At 46.5% G+C, this 15,092-nt stretch overlaps 1 protein-coding gene across 1 annotated transcript in view; it reads right to left on the bottom strand.

Annotated features, from left to right (window-relative positions):
* The window catches only part of LOC141147766 (uncharacterized), a 441,336-nt gene that overhangs the window by 47,335 nt on the left and 378,909 nt on the right, over nucleotides 1-15,092 (bottom strand). The window contains exon 9 of the mRNA XM_073634947.1: nucleotides 6,145-6,187. Coding sequence (XP_073491048.1) covers nucleotides 6,145-6,187 — 43 coding nt within the window. The remainder of the gene's footprint in view (nucleotides 1-6,144; nucleotides 6,188-15,092) is intronic.

Raw genomic sequence — 15,092 nt, 5'->3', positions numbered from 1 at the left:
CAAGAAGGACAGCAATCTGGCAGTCATGCTCCCCCTGCTGCAGCATACTGCCAGGTTTGCTCCAGTGATGAGGAGGGAGGGGATGATGAGGTCACTGACTCAACGTGGGTGCCTGATAGGAGAGAGGAGGAGGAGGAGGAGGAGGAGGAGGCGGCGGCACATCACCAACGAGGCAGGATGCCCTCCAGGGGCCAGCCTAAGGGCAGCACATTGACTGCATCACACCCCAAAGCTCCACATGTGCAGGGCGCTGCAGTCTCTGCGCGTTATTCAAAAAGTTCTTTGGTGTGGGCCTTTTTTGAGACGAGTGCATCAGATCGCACCGCTGCTATTTGCAACATATGTCTCAAGCGTATCTCGCGTGGCCAAAACATCTCCCGCTTGGGTACCACATGCTTGACCAGACATATGTTGACCTGCCATGCAGTTCGTTGGCAAGCGTATCTAAAAGACCCACACCAAAGAACAAAGAGGATCTCTCCTTGCTCCTCATCAGCTGAGATTTCCAACCCCACTAGACCTTCAGTCCTCTCTGAGACCTGCAGTGAGAGGAATGAAGGTGTAGAATTAGGTGTGTCACAGCCAAGTACTTGTGGGCAATCTGCTTTTGGTACACCGACGTCAGATTGTACCAGGCAAATTTCCCTGCCCCAGCTGCTGCACCGCCGAAAGAAGTTTGCTCCCAGCCATCCACATGCCCAGCGGTTGAATGCTAGCTTGGCAAAATTGCTAGCACTTCAACTGCTGCCTTTTCAGTTGGTAGACTCTGCCCCCTTCCGTGAGTTTGTGGAATGTGCGGTTCCTCAGTGGCAGGTACCCAAACGCCACTTTTTCTCACGGAAGGCGATTCCGGCTCTCTACCGGCATGTGGAAGGCAATGTCCATGCCTCGCTGGACAGGGCGGTCAGCGGTAAGGTGCATATTACCGCTGACTCATGGTCCAGCAGGCATGGACAGGGACGTTACCTAAGTTTCACGGCGCATTGGGTGACTCTGCTGGCAGCTGGGAAGGATGCAGGACAAGGTGCAGTAGTGTTGGAGGTTGTTCCGCCACCACGCCTCCAAAATGCTGATTGTGACACACCTCTCTCCTCCACCCCCTCCTCTTCTTCTTCCTCCATGGCCTCTTCCTCGGAACTAGTGGTGCTCCGTAGGCGTTCAAGGGGCTACGCAAGTACGCAGGCCAAAAGATGCCATGCGGTGCTTGAGCTGGTGTGCTTGGGGGACAGGAGCCACACTGGGGCAGAGGTTCTGTCAGCTCTGCAGGGGCAGGTTCAGAGGTGGTTGACGCCACGCCAACTTAAGGCAGGAATGGTGGTTTGCGACAATGGCACCAACCTCCTCTCTGCCCTCCGACAGGGACAAATGACCCATGTGCCCTGTTTGGCTCACGTCCTTAACTTGGTGGTGCAGCGGTTCTTGGGCAGGTACCCGGGCTTACAGGATGTCCTGAGGCAGGCCAGGAAAGTCTGTGTGCATTTCCGCCGGTCATATAATGCCAGTGCTCGGCTGACGGACCTCCAAAAGGAGTTTAACCTGCCCAAGAACCGCCTAATCTGTGACATGCCCACCAGGTGGAACTCAACGTTGGCCATGCTGCAGCGGCTGCACACGCAGCAGAGGGCCATCAATGAGTACCTGTGTGACTATGGCACCAGGACAGGGTCAGGGGAGCTTGTTTTTTTTTCCCCACGCCAGTGGGCCATGATCAGGGATGCATGCACTGTCCTGTCACCATTCGAGGAGGCCACGAGGATGGTGAGCAGTGACAGTGCATGCATCAGTGACACTGTCCCCCTTGTCCACCTGTTGGAGCACACGCTGCGTGGAATAATGGACAGGGCACTTGAGGCAGAACAGAGGCAGGAAGAGGAGGACTTCCTTAGCTCTCAAGGCCCCCTTTATCCAGACAGTGTTCCTGCGTGCCCGCCGATCACACAGGAAGAGGACGAGGAGGAAGAGGAGGAGGAGGAAGATTGTGTCAGTATGGAGGTGGAGCCTGGCACTCAGCATCTGCAGCAGTCTTTAAGGAATCAGTCCCAAGAAACACATGGACTTGTACGTGGCTGGGAGGAGGTGGCTGCGGACCATGTCGTTCTTAGTGACCCAGAGGACTCCGGACCGAATGCCTCAGCAAACCTACGCTGCATGGCCTCCCTGATCCTGCAAAGCCTGCGTAAGGATCCTCGTATTCGTGGTATCAAGGAGAAGGACCAATACTGGCTGGCAACCCTCCTTGATCCACGTTACAAGGGTAAGGTTGCGGACCTTATCTTGCCATCGCAGAGGGAGCAGAGGATGAAACATCTTCGGGAGGCCTTGCAGAAAGGTCTGTGCAACGCGTTCCCAGAGACTGGGAGGTTACAAACTCCTGTTTCTGGACAACGTGTTGCTGAGGCTTCGGTCAGTCAAAGAAGGAGCGGTGGAGAAGGTGGCCGTCTGACCGATGCGTTCAGACAATTTTTTGGTCCGCAGCCCCAAGGTATGATCGGTTCCAGCAACCATCGCCAGCGTCTGTTTTACATGGTGCAGGAATACCTAGGGGCAAGATCAGACTTGGACACCTTTCCCACCGAAAATCCTCTGGGTTACTGGGTCTTGAGGATGGATCACTGGCCAGAGCTTGCACAGTATGCAATTGAGCTACTGGCCTGTCCTGCATCCAGCGTTCTTTCGGAACGCACATTCAGTGCTGCTAGAGGCGTGGTAACCGTTCACAGGGTGCGTCTGTCCACCGACTCGGTCGATCGGCTGACCTTCATAAAAATGAATGAGTCTTGGATCACCACCAGCTACCAAGCACCTGATGCTGATGTAACCGAATAATTTTTTTTGAAATCTCAGATCCCTTCAAAGACTGCCTATGCTGATGCTGAGTGACTATCCCTGAGTAATTATCCTCTTCCTCCTCAATCATCACGCTGATAGCTTGTAAGAACATTTTTGGTTCTGGGCGCCACCACCAGTGCCTAAGGCACAATTTTTCAGCCCCTGTTTAACAGGGGCGTGTAATTACAATTTTTGATGTAATACTTTGCAGCAGGGCTCGTTCCTGCATTCCAACTAGAGTGTCTGTGAGGGGTTGCAGTGTTGTGGCACCAGCACCAGTGCCTAAGGCCCAATTTTTCTGCCCCTGTCTAACAGGGGCGTGTAATTACAATTTTTGATGCAATACTTTGCAGCAGGGCGCGTTCCAACTAGAGTGTCTGTGAGGGGTTGCAGTGTTGTGGCACCAGCACCAGTGCCTAAGGCCCAATTTTTCTGCCCCTGTCTAACAGGGGCGTGTAATTACAATTTTTGAAGCAATACTTTGCAGCAGGGCTCGTTCCTGCGTTCCAACTAGAGTGTCTGTGAGGGGTTGCAGTGTTGTGGCACCAGCACCAGTGCCTAAGGCCTAATTTTTCAGCTCCTGTTCAACAGGGGCATGTAATTACAATTCTTGATCTAATATTTCACAGCAGGGCCCTGTGAGGGCTTACAGTGTTGTGGCCACAGCAACACCTAAGGCCCAAATTTCTGCTGAGTATATAGGGCAGGACCCTACTTTCAAACATCTAACTTACAAACGACTCCTACTTGCAAACGGAAGGAGACAACAGGAAGTGAGATGAAATCTACCCCTAGGAAGGGAAATTCTCTCCTGTAAGAGTTAATATGGGAAAACAATTTCTCCTTTCCACTGATGCTTTCCAATCCTTGTTCCACAAAAAAACCCAAATTTTCAAAAAACATTTTTCATTGGGACAAAAAAGTGAGGTGAAATCTTCTGAAGAGGAGGAAAGACAGCAAAACAAATGTCACAGGGGTGATAACCCTTCCCTATGTTTTCCAAAAAGCTTAGAAAAGATTTTTTGGCTGGAGCTAAACACGTTAAAAATGTTCAAAATTACAAACAGATTCTACTTAACAACAAACCTACAGTCCCTGTCTTGTTTGCACCGCCTGTATACTGCTGTTCAGAGTATATAGGGCCTGGTGGCCCCACACCTTTCCTTATTTTAATTTGGGTGCGGGGTTCCCCTTAATATCCATACAAGACCCAAAGGGCCTGGTAATGGACTGGGGGGTACCCATGCCGTTTGTCTCACTGATTTTCATCCATATTGCCATGACCCGACATGACATTAAACCCGCAAGCAGTTTTAAATGAGATTTTTTCCTTTAAAAATGACATTTGGTGCAGGGACTGTTCTAAACATGGGAAACACGCGTCACTTTACAGGCATACTATAGACACCCCCCAGGTACGATATTTAAAGGAATATTTCACTTTTTTTTTTTTTTTACTTTAAGCATCATTAAAATCACTGCTCCCGAAAAAACGGCCGTTTTTAAAAGTTTTTTTTGCATTGATACATGTCCCCTGGGGTAGGACCCGGGCTCCCCAAACCCTTTTTAGGACAATACCATGCAAATTAGCCTTTAAAATGAGCACTTTTGATTTCGAACGTTCGAGTCCCATAGACGTCAATGGGGTTCTAACGTTCGTGCGAACTTTCGGTCCGTTCGCGGGTTCTGGTGCGAACCGAACCGGGGGGTGTTCGGCTCATCCCTATTCCCAGCACAGCCAGGAAATTGACCATGCTTAGATGGATGTGCTTCTATGCCGAGTGTGGTCAGTTTGACGTTGGAAAGTAGAGGGACTGGCAGGATCACCAAGATCACCACACAAAGACAGAAATACAAAGAGAACAGGATACTTTTGCACACAAGGACATGGTATGGTATACACATATCAGGAATATAAAAAGGTTGGGGTAACATACACTAACTGTTTGCCTGGAGTTCATCATCAGAACCATTTTGGGTTAAGGAGTGGGGAGATTTGGAGTGTTAGATATTGGGTATCTTGTTCTGGGCGAGTGTTTTTGACATTGATCCACACTGGGGGGTGTATATAGATTAGTATAGGAGTTCGGTGATAGAATATTTTTTAAGGATAGATACAACTTTTCTGAGGACCGAACCTGTTAAAACCTAGAGTTTAGAATTAAATGTGTAGTACCCTCTAGCTAGATGCTAGTGTACATAATTGTTAGTGTAGGTCAATTTGGCTTGGCTATCAGCCAAGCCTGGGTTGAATCTGGGTCAGGGCTGAGTGACTCAGGGAGGCTGGATGACTCAGCAAGCAGCACCTCTGCTCTCTGAAACCTCTGAGAAGTTTCCAGAAGTAGAGGGTGGAGTCTAGGAGGGTCTTTTTGGAGTATTGATGAGGACCCCAGCCAATCCCCCTGGCAGGGGGAGGGGTACCTCTTAAATACTCTTGGGTCATGCCAGCAGGGGCAGTTGGGTGGAAGATGGAGAAGGAGTGATGAGGAGGCTGTCGTGGCCCTAGAGGGTGCCCCCTAGTCTGGGGGAAGAGTGACCTCGGGCCTGGGGCTCAGGTGCTAGAGGGACCCTCTACAACACAGGGATGAAATCCTTCCTGGATGCATGGGAGCAAGTGTGAGGACAGCGGGAGAGAGTCAGCCAGGAGTTCTCCAGGAGAAGTCAGCCAGGTGGGCTGGTGAGTGCATAGTCTTGGAGGACTATGGTGTCAGTCTGAGAGGACTGAGGAGAATTAGCCAGGCTAGTGAAAGTGGCAGCTGCAGCCAGGTGGGCTGGCAGCGCCTGAAGAGGTGGTTCTGGAATCAGTAGCCACAGGGATTTAAGCTGGACTCTGGACTTTGCTAAGACTGTGTATAGCTGTATTACAAAAGAGCTGTCCCTGAAGAGTTTTCTGAAGTCAAGTGGCCATTCCATAATATCCCTACTCCCCACCCCAAAAAGTGCTGGACTGCTTCCTGAATTTGGTGTGCCTGGCTGTGCAGGGTGGGGGATCTCTTTTCATTTGTGGCTCCTACGTGCGGTGCTCTACCAATTTATGAACTCTTCTCTGGTATATGGAGCGCATAATAGAATTACTGCAGTGGAACATAATGTAAAACCAAACAACAAACAGTACAAATATACAGGGACCTCTTCATAAAACAAGAAACTTTGTCCAAAAAAAGAACAGTTTTACTTTATTAGGTTCTACAAGCCCTTTAAAGACGTCAACACTTAATTATGTTCCCCAGCTAGGAGAAAGTTTCATTTCAAAGACGTGATTGTAGCTGAGTGGAAAGTGGCAAAACACTGCTGGAGAAAAATAATTTAACTTACTGCTCTTTGGATGCTGTGGCCTTGTTCCATTAAGGTTTTCAGTCTGCCAAAAGAAGAAAATAGTTCACACTGAGTGGTTAGAGGTAATTTCTTGCATTATGTGGACATTTTAAAAAAGAAGCACACAGAGTTATCTTTCTTGGGCGCATTTCTCAGGCTTTTAGAGAACAATGAAGCAAGTATTTAGAGTCATCCTGACACAAGATGGTAACAATTGTAAAGGACTTCAGTTTACAGTTGGGAAAAGGAACAGCATGGAAAATGTCACCACCATGGTATTGGAACCAGGGTCCATGACACAGTACAATACATTTCTTTTTGCTTTAGTATAATGAAAACTTGTTCTGAAAGAACTTTATAGTCTTATGCCCTGTACACACGATAAGATTTTCCACCAACAAATGTTCGATGGGAGCTTGTTGTCGGAAATTCCGACCGTGTGTAGGCTCCATCGAACATTTTCCGTTGGAATTTCCAACAAAGTTTGAGATCTGGATCTCAAATTTTCCGACAACAAAATCCATTGTCGGTAATTCTGATCGTGAGTACACAATTCCGACGCACAAAATTCCACACATGCTCTGAATCAAGCAGAAGAGCCACACTGGTTATTGAACTTCATTTTTCTCGGCTCGTCGTACGTGTTGTACGTCACCACGTTCTTGACGTTCGGAATTTCCGACAACATTTGTGTGACCATGTGTATGCAAGACAAGTTTGAGCCAACATCCGTCGGAAATAAATCCACGGTTTTGTTGTCGGAAAATCCTATCATGTGTACAGGGCATTAGTCTGCTTTTTAAAATATTAGTTGTCTGGTTGTCTTTGACTCCAATATTTAATATTGGTGGTATGAGAGTTGTTCAGCCCCATATTAAGAGTATATATTTTAATGAATGTAATTTTTTTGAAACTTATTTATTTAACATTTATTATTGATAATATTTAATAATTAGCAAATCTGAAACAAGCATGCAGCCAGTAAAGTCAGAGCAAATGACATGGCAAACTTGTTCGAGGACAGTGTCTTAGTATAGAAGCCATTGGATTAGCATGACAGCCAAGGATTTATCAAGACTAAAGGCAGCATAGGCAAACCTGGTACACAGTGTTAAATGTATATTATTTGTGGACCTTTATGTCAAGTGTTTTGGATTGTTGACTTAGATTGGTGAAACATTTGTTATCTTTTGAGCTTAAGGCTGGCCATACACGGTTCAAATCTTGGCCAGCTTAGTAGGAACCAGCTTAGATTTGAACCACCCTTTCATGACTAAGCCTATTTTTGAAATTTGGTGTTTACAAGTTAAAATCCGTATTTTTTGCTAGAAAATTACTTAGAACCCCCAAACATTATATATATTTTTTTAGAAGAGAGTCTAGAGAATAAAATGGCGATTGTTGCAATATTTTTTATCACACGGTATTTGTGCAGTGGTGTTTTAAACGCAAATTTTTGGAAAAGTGACACTTTCATGAATTTTAAAAAATCCAAACAGTAAAGTTACCCCAATTTTTTTGTATAATGTGAAAGATGATGTTACGCCGAGTAAACGGATACCAAACATGTCACCCTTTATAATTGCACGCACTCGTGGAATGGCAACGAACTACGGTACCTATGAATTTCCATAGGCGACGCTTTAAAAATTTTTTACGGTTACCAGGTTTGAGCTACAGAGGAGGTCTAGGGCTAGAATTATTGCTCTCGCTCTGACGATCGCGGCGATACCTCACATGTGTGGTTTGAACACCGTTTACATATGCGGGCGCGACTTCCGTATGCGTTTTCTTCGCTGCGCGAGCTTGCGGGGACGGGGGCGCTTTAAAAAAATTTTTTATTTATTTATTTATTTATTTTATTTATTTTTGTACTTTTATAAAATGTGTTTAAAATTTTTTTTTTTTTTTTTACTTTTATTGCTGTCACAAGCAATGTAAACATCCCTTGTGACAGTAATAGGTGGTGACAGGTACTCTTTATGGAGGGATGGGGGGTCTAAAAGACCCCCCATCCCTCCTTTACACTTCAAAGTATTCAGATCGCCGAAAACGGCGATTCTGAATACTGTATACTTTTTTAAATTTGGCGCCATTGGCAGCCGAGTAAACGGGAAGTGACGTCATGACGTCGCTTCCGCGTTTACAATTAGAAGGCTGGAACGAAGCCGCTCACAGCTTCGTTCCAGCCCGCCCCCAGCCGCCGGAGATTCCCGAACGGACACCGGGCCTCCCAATCGCACGGGAGGCCCGGTAACAGCGGCGGGAGGCGGCGGGGGGGGGGAGATGTCCCCTCCCGCTCCTCCGGTATAACAACCGAGCGGCTTTTAGCCGCATCGGTTGTTATACTCGGGTAGCCGATCGCCCGCTGAAAACAACGGTACCGGGATGATGCCTGCAGCTGCGGGCATCATCCCGGTATAACCCAGGAAAGCCGAGTACGCATATGTGCGTTCGGTCGGCGGGAAGGGGTTAATGGGCAGGCTGAATGTACCAAGTTGATCGATCAATCAACTTGGGTACAATCAGCCTGCCAGATTCTCTTGTGATAAAGGATTAGCCGAAAAAAACCCCGGTTCGGTTTGCACCAGAACATGCGAACAGACAAAAAAATTGTGCAAACATGCGAACACCGTTAAAGTCTATGGGACTCGAACGTGAAAAATCAAAAGTGCTCATTTTAAAGGCTCATATGCAAGTTATTGCCATGAAAAGTTGGTGGTTTTAATAATGCTTAACAATAAAAATGAAATATTCCTTTAAATATCGTGCCTGGCGGGTCCCCTTAGTCTGCCTGTAAAGAAGCGCATCTGTCTCATGTGTTTTACTGTGCCGCAGCAAAATTAAATTTTTAAAGTAAAGGTGTCATTTTAAATTGCTCGCGGCTGTAATGTAATGTAATGCCGGATCCCAGGAATATAGATAAATAAATTGAGGAAAAAAACGGCGTGGGTCCCCCCCAGTCCATAACAGGCCCCTTGGGTCTGGTATGGATATTAAGGGGAACTCCACACCAAGGTTTAAAAGAAAAACAGTGTGGGATTCCCACCAAAATCTATGCTAGGCCCTACAGGTCTGGTATGGATTTTTAAGGGGAAATACACACCAAAATAAAAAAAATGGAGTGGGGTCCCCCCAAAATCCATACCAGACCCTTATCTGCAGCCTGGCAGGCCAGGAAAGGGGGTGGACAAGCAAGAACCCCTACTTCTGAACCATACAAGGCCGCTTGTCCTCCACATGGGGAGGGTGCTTTGGGGTCTCCACAACCTTGGCCATTGGTTTGGGGAGTCTGCGGGCGGGGAGCTTATCGGAATCTGGGGGCCTCCTCGTTGGCCTCCCTATGTGAATGGGTATGGGGTATCGTACCCCTACCCATTCACCAAAAAAGTATCAAAAAGTAAAAAGTAAAAAAAACACAATACACAGTTTTTGACAATTCATTTGTTAAAAAAAATAAAGGGTCCGTCGGCGCCATGATTGAAGAAGAATGGACATCACGGGACACTTATTATTTATTTTTTTTAACCACTTGCCGACTGCCTCACGCTGATATACATCAGCAGAATGGCACGGGCAGGCAGAATCACGTACCCATACGATCGGACCCCCCCCCCGGTGCCAGAGGCGGTCGGCTCGAGTTTGCGGGCGATGAGAGGTGAGGGGGAGGCCATCCATTGTTGGCCACCCCCTCCCGATCGCTCCCGGCGAATGAAAATCCTTCCTGTGTCTCTGTAATGTAAACAGAGGCACCGGAAGTGATGTCATCCCTCCTCGAGCCGGTCTTTTTGATCCGGCGCCGAGGAGAGAAGACATCCAAGTAAGTGCACCAACACTACACTGTCAGTAGAACACGCCAGGCACACTTTTCACCATCCGATCATCCCCCTGTACCCCCTGTCACACTGACACCAATAGTAGTTTTTTTTCTTTTTTGCATTGGTGTCAGTTTGTGACAGTTATAAGTGTTAGGGCAGTTAGGTTAGCCCCCTTTAGGTCTGGGGTACCCTCCTAACCCCCCCCCAATAAAAGTTAACCCCTTGATCACCCCCACGTCGCCAGTGTCGCTAAGCGATCGTTTTTCTGATCGCTGTATTAGTGACACAGGTGACGCTAGTTAGGGAGGTAAGTATATAGGTTCACTGTCAGTGTTTTATAGCGACAGGGACCCCCATATACTACCTACTAAAGGTTTTAAACCCCTGATTGCCCCCTAGTTAACCCTTTCACCAGCGATCACCGTATAAGTGTTACGGGTGACGCTGGTTAGTTAGTTTGTTTTTTATAGTTTATTATAGTTTATTATAGTTTTAGGGCACCCGCCGTTTATTACCTTATAAAAGTTTAACCCCCTAATTGCCCGGCGCTGATATAAGTTACGTTTTTAGGATCAGATAAGGTCTGCGTCACCCCAGGCAGCGTCAGGTTAGCGCCAGTACCGCTAAAACCCACGCACGCAGCATACACTTCCCTTAGTGCTATAGTATCTGAACGGATCGATATCTGATCCGATCAGATCTATACTCCCCAGCAGTTTAGGGTTCCCATAAACGCAGTGTTAGCGGGATCAGCCCAGATACCTGCTAGCACCTGCGTTTTGCTCCTTGGCCCAGCCCAGCCCACCCAAGTGCAGTATCGATCGATCACTGACACTTACAAAACACTAAGCACACATAACTGCAGCGTTCGCAGAGTCAGGCCTGATCCCTGCGATCGCTAACAGTTTTTTGGTAGCGTTTTGAATCAGTCGCTAACAGTCAGGAGCTTTTTTGCCTGTGAGTCTCACCAGTGTACCCCTAAATTTAGAGCCCAAAATGGCAAATCGAAGGTACACTAGTGAAGAGGCCTACACGTTTCTGAGCATGACAGATAGTGAAAAGGAAGTCACTCATCTGTCAGATTCAGGCTCAGAATACGATCCTGTAGAGGACAGCGGCTCCATGACAGATAGCTCTGACGACGAAGTTGTGGTCCCTGCTAAGGTCAGGCGTACCAGACCCCAAACTTCTTCTGTCCTTGAAGTGCAAGAACCGCAGGGCTCTCGTATGGAGCAGAGAAGTACTAGTGCCGCTATTCCTTCTGGTGAACTGGCAAGCACCAGCGGCCTAGTACACCCTAGTCGTACATCCAGCACTGCAGTAACACTTGGTGACGCGGCGAGTCCCATAAGTGCAGTTCAAGCTGGCGAGGTGGCAAGCACAAGTAGTGTCCGGCTGCCACCAAGAAGACGAACACAGGCCCGTCGTGCCCATAGTGACCTTCCTGCTGCATTCGCCAATCCGAATTGGGAACCCACCACTTCTGCAGCACCCGTACTTCCCCCTTTCACTGGCCAACCCGGAATTCAGGTGGAAACAGTTGACTTTACGCCACTGGATTTTTATTCGCTGTTTTTCACCGAACATCTCTATAGATCTATTGTGGACCAAAGCAATTTGTACGCTGGTCAACACATCGCCACTATTCCCCAGTCCTCCCTTGCCAGAGATTGGAGACCAATTACGGTTTCTGAATTTAAGACCTTTCTGGGCCTTTCCCTCCTCATGGGCATAACTAAAAAGAGTGAGTTGCGGTCATATTGGTCCACTGACCCAATTCACCATATGCCCGTGTTCTCTGCCTCCATGACCAGGGCACGATACGAGCAGATTTTGCGGTTCATGCACTTCAACGACAATGAACTCTGTCGTCCTCGTGGAGACCCTGGATACGGTCGACTCTACAAAATTCGGCCCCTCGTAAACCACTTCAACCAGCGTTTTGCAGACTTGTTTACTCCCCATCAAGTTGTCTGCGTTGATGAGTCCCTGATTAAATTTTATGGCCGCTTGTCATTCAAACAGTACCTTCCCAGCAAGCGTGCCAGATACGGGGTCAAGATGTATAAGCTCTGTGACAGGGCCACAGGCTATACATGTAGATTTATGGTTTACAAGGGCAAAGATAGTCACGTAGAGCCGACAAACTGCCCTGACTACATAGGAAGCGCTGGCAAGATAGTGTGGGACTTGGTGTCACCCTTATTCGGAAAGGGGTACCACTTGTACGTGGACAATTATTACACAAGCGTGCCACTTTTTAGTCACCTTTTTGATCAACAGATTGGAGCATGTGGCACCGTGCGACCTAATCGCAGGGGCTTTCCCCAGCAGCTTGTAGATTCCCGTCTTAGGCTGGGGGAGAGAGCCTGCTTGCAGTGTAATAATTTGCTCGCTATGAAGTGGAGGGACAATAAAAATGTTTTCGTTCTTACCTCCTTTCATGCAGACACGATGACCCAAATTACTACGGCGACTGGTGTTGTGGAGAAACCCCTCCGTGTCCACGAATATAACCAAAATATGGGAGGGGTGGACCTCAACGACCAGTTGTTGGCGCCGTACCTAGTTGCCCGTAAGGCCAGACGCTGGTACAAAAAAGTGTCTGTTTATTTATTTCAATTGGCTTTGCTGAATGCTCATGTGCTATACAGAGCTTCAGGACGGACTGGATCCTTCCTTAAATTCCAGGAAGAGATCGTCAGAGCCCTTCTTTTTCCAGACGGTGCTCCACCTCACCTTCCCCAACCAAATGCAGTAAGCCGGCTGCATGAGAGGCATTTTCCTTATGTCCTCCAGAGTACCCCTACCCAACGAGCCCCCCAAAAAAGATGTCGTGTCTGCAGCAAGCGCGGATTTAGGCGTGACACCTGGTATTGTTGTCCCTCCTGTCCTGGCAATCCTGGTCTATGCATTGGTGAATGTTTTGAATGCTACCATACACTAGTTGAGTATTAGCGTAGGGTACAGCACTGCACAGACTAGGACACATTTTCACAGGGTCTCCCAAGATGCCATCGCATTTTGAGAGACCCAAACCTGGTACCAGTTAAAAAAGTTAAAGTTACTAAAAAAAGTGTAAAAAAAAAAATATAATACAAATACAAAAAAATATAAAATAAAAAAACAAAAAATAGTTGTTGTTTTATTGTTCTCTCTGTATTCTCTCTCTATTGTTCTGCATTCTATACTGCAATGTTTTATTGTTATGTTTTTATCATGTTTGCTTTATATGTATGCAATTTTTTTATACTTTTTTTTTTATTGTTAACCACTTTTTTGTTTTCAGGTACGCCATTCAGCTGCAGCGCGGATTTATTTATCTTGACAGCAACAGCGTTTGCTCCCACGATACATAAAGCCGTGACTCCAGCGCTGTCGGAGGTGATTTCACCACCACAGTTACATACTTCAGCATATATGCCGAAGCGTGGGGGCAGCAGTGGGTGGAGGAGCAATTTGCTCCTGCCTTTTGCGGGAGGATGCCCCCATGCTTCGGCATATATATATTTTAGGTAGGCACAGGTTACGTTAAATGTTTTATTTTTTACTATGTTTTTTTTTGTATTTGCTTTGCAGGTATGCTAAGTATTACTGTTATACTGTAATGTTACTTTGTTTTTTTGTTAACCATCATTTGCTTAGCAGGTATGCCATTCAGTTGCAGGGCGGATTTATTTATCTTGACAGCAACAGCGTTTGCTCCCACGATACATAAAGCCGTGACTCCAGCACTGTCGGAGGTGATTTCACCACCACAGTTACATACTTCAGCATATATGCCGAAGCGTGGGGGCAGCAGTGGGTGGAGGAGAGATTTGCTCTTAACTTTTGCGGGAGGATGCCCCCATGCTTCGGCATATATATACGGTGCATGTATGACCATCATTAGAAGTGGGTGGATGAAGGGAGGTATTCTAATGGTGGGCATACCCACCGATCAATATCTTTTTTTCGTTCAGCCCACAGGCTGCATGAAAAAAAAGTTTACAATATATGCCCAACAAGGACCAGCAACGTACTGGTATGTTGCTGGACTTTGAGTGGTTATACCAGAATGATGCCTGCAGGTTTAGGTATCATCTTGGTATCATTCTTTTCAGCCAGCAGTCGGCTTTCATGTAAAAGCAATCCTAGCGGCTAATTAGCATCTAGACTGCTTTTACAAGCAGTGGTAGGGAATGCCCCCCCCCGTCTTCCATGTTTTTCTCTGGCTCTCCTGTCCCAACAGGGAACCTGAGAATGCAGCTGGTGATTCGGCCAGCTGATCAGAGACCAGAATGGCTCCAAACATCTCTATGGCTTAAGAAAGAAACCGGAAGCTACGAGCATTTCATGACTTAGATTTCGCCAGATGTAAACAGCGCCATTGGGAAATTGGGAAAGCATTTTATCACACCGATCTTGGTGTGGTCAGATGCTTTGAGGGCAGAGGAGAGATCTAGGGTCTAATAGACCCCAATTTTTTCAAAAAAGAGTACCTGTCACTACCTATTGCTATCATAGGGGATATTTACATTCCCTGAGATAACAATAAAAATGATTTAAAAAAATAAAAATGAAAGGAACAGTTTAAAAATAAGATAAAAAATCAAAAAAATAATAAAGAAAAAAAAAAAAAAAAGCACCCCTGTCCCCCCCTGCTCTCGCGCAAAGGCGAACGCAAGCGTCGGTCTGGCGTCAAATGTACACAGCAATTGCACCATACATTTGAGGTATCACCGTGAAGGTCAGATCGAGGGCAGTAATTTTAGCAGTAGACCTCCTCTGTAAATCTAAAGTGGTAACCTGTAAAGGCTTTTAAAGGCTTTTAAAAATGTATTTAGTTTGTCGCCACTGCATGTTTGTGAGCAATTTTAAAGCATGTCATGTTTGGTATCCAAGTACTCGGCCTAAGATCATCTTTTTTATTTCATCAAACATTTGGGCAATATAGTGTGTTTTAGTGCATTAAAATTTTAATAAGTGTGTTTTTTCCCCAAAAAATGCATTTGAAAAATCGCTGCGCAAATACTGTGTGAAAGAAAAAAATTGAAACACCCACCATTTTAATCTGTAGGGCATTTGCTTTAAAAAATATATAATGTTTGGGGGTTCAAAGTAATTTTATTGCAAAAAAAAAACATTTTT

The sequence above is a fragment of the Aquarana catesbeiana genome, linkage group LG06, assembly GCF_042186555.1.
Source record: "Aquarana catesbeiana isolate 2022-GZ linkage group LG06, ASM4218655v1, whole genome shotgun sequence".
NCBI classification, from domain to species: Eukaryota; Metazoa; Chordata; class Amphibia; order Anura; family Ranidae; genus Aquarana; species Aquarana catesbeiana.
Note: the sequence above shows the minus strand (reverse complement) of the source record. Positions and strands in the feature narration are given on the sequence as shown.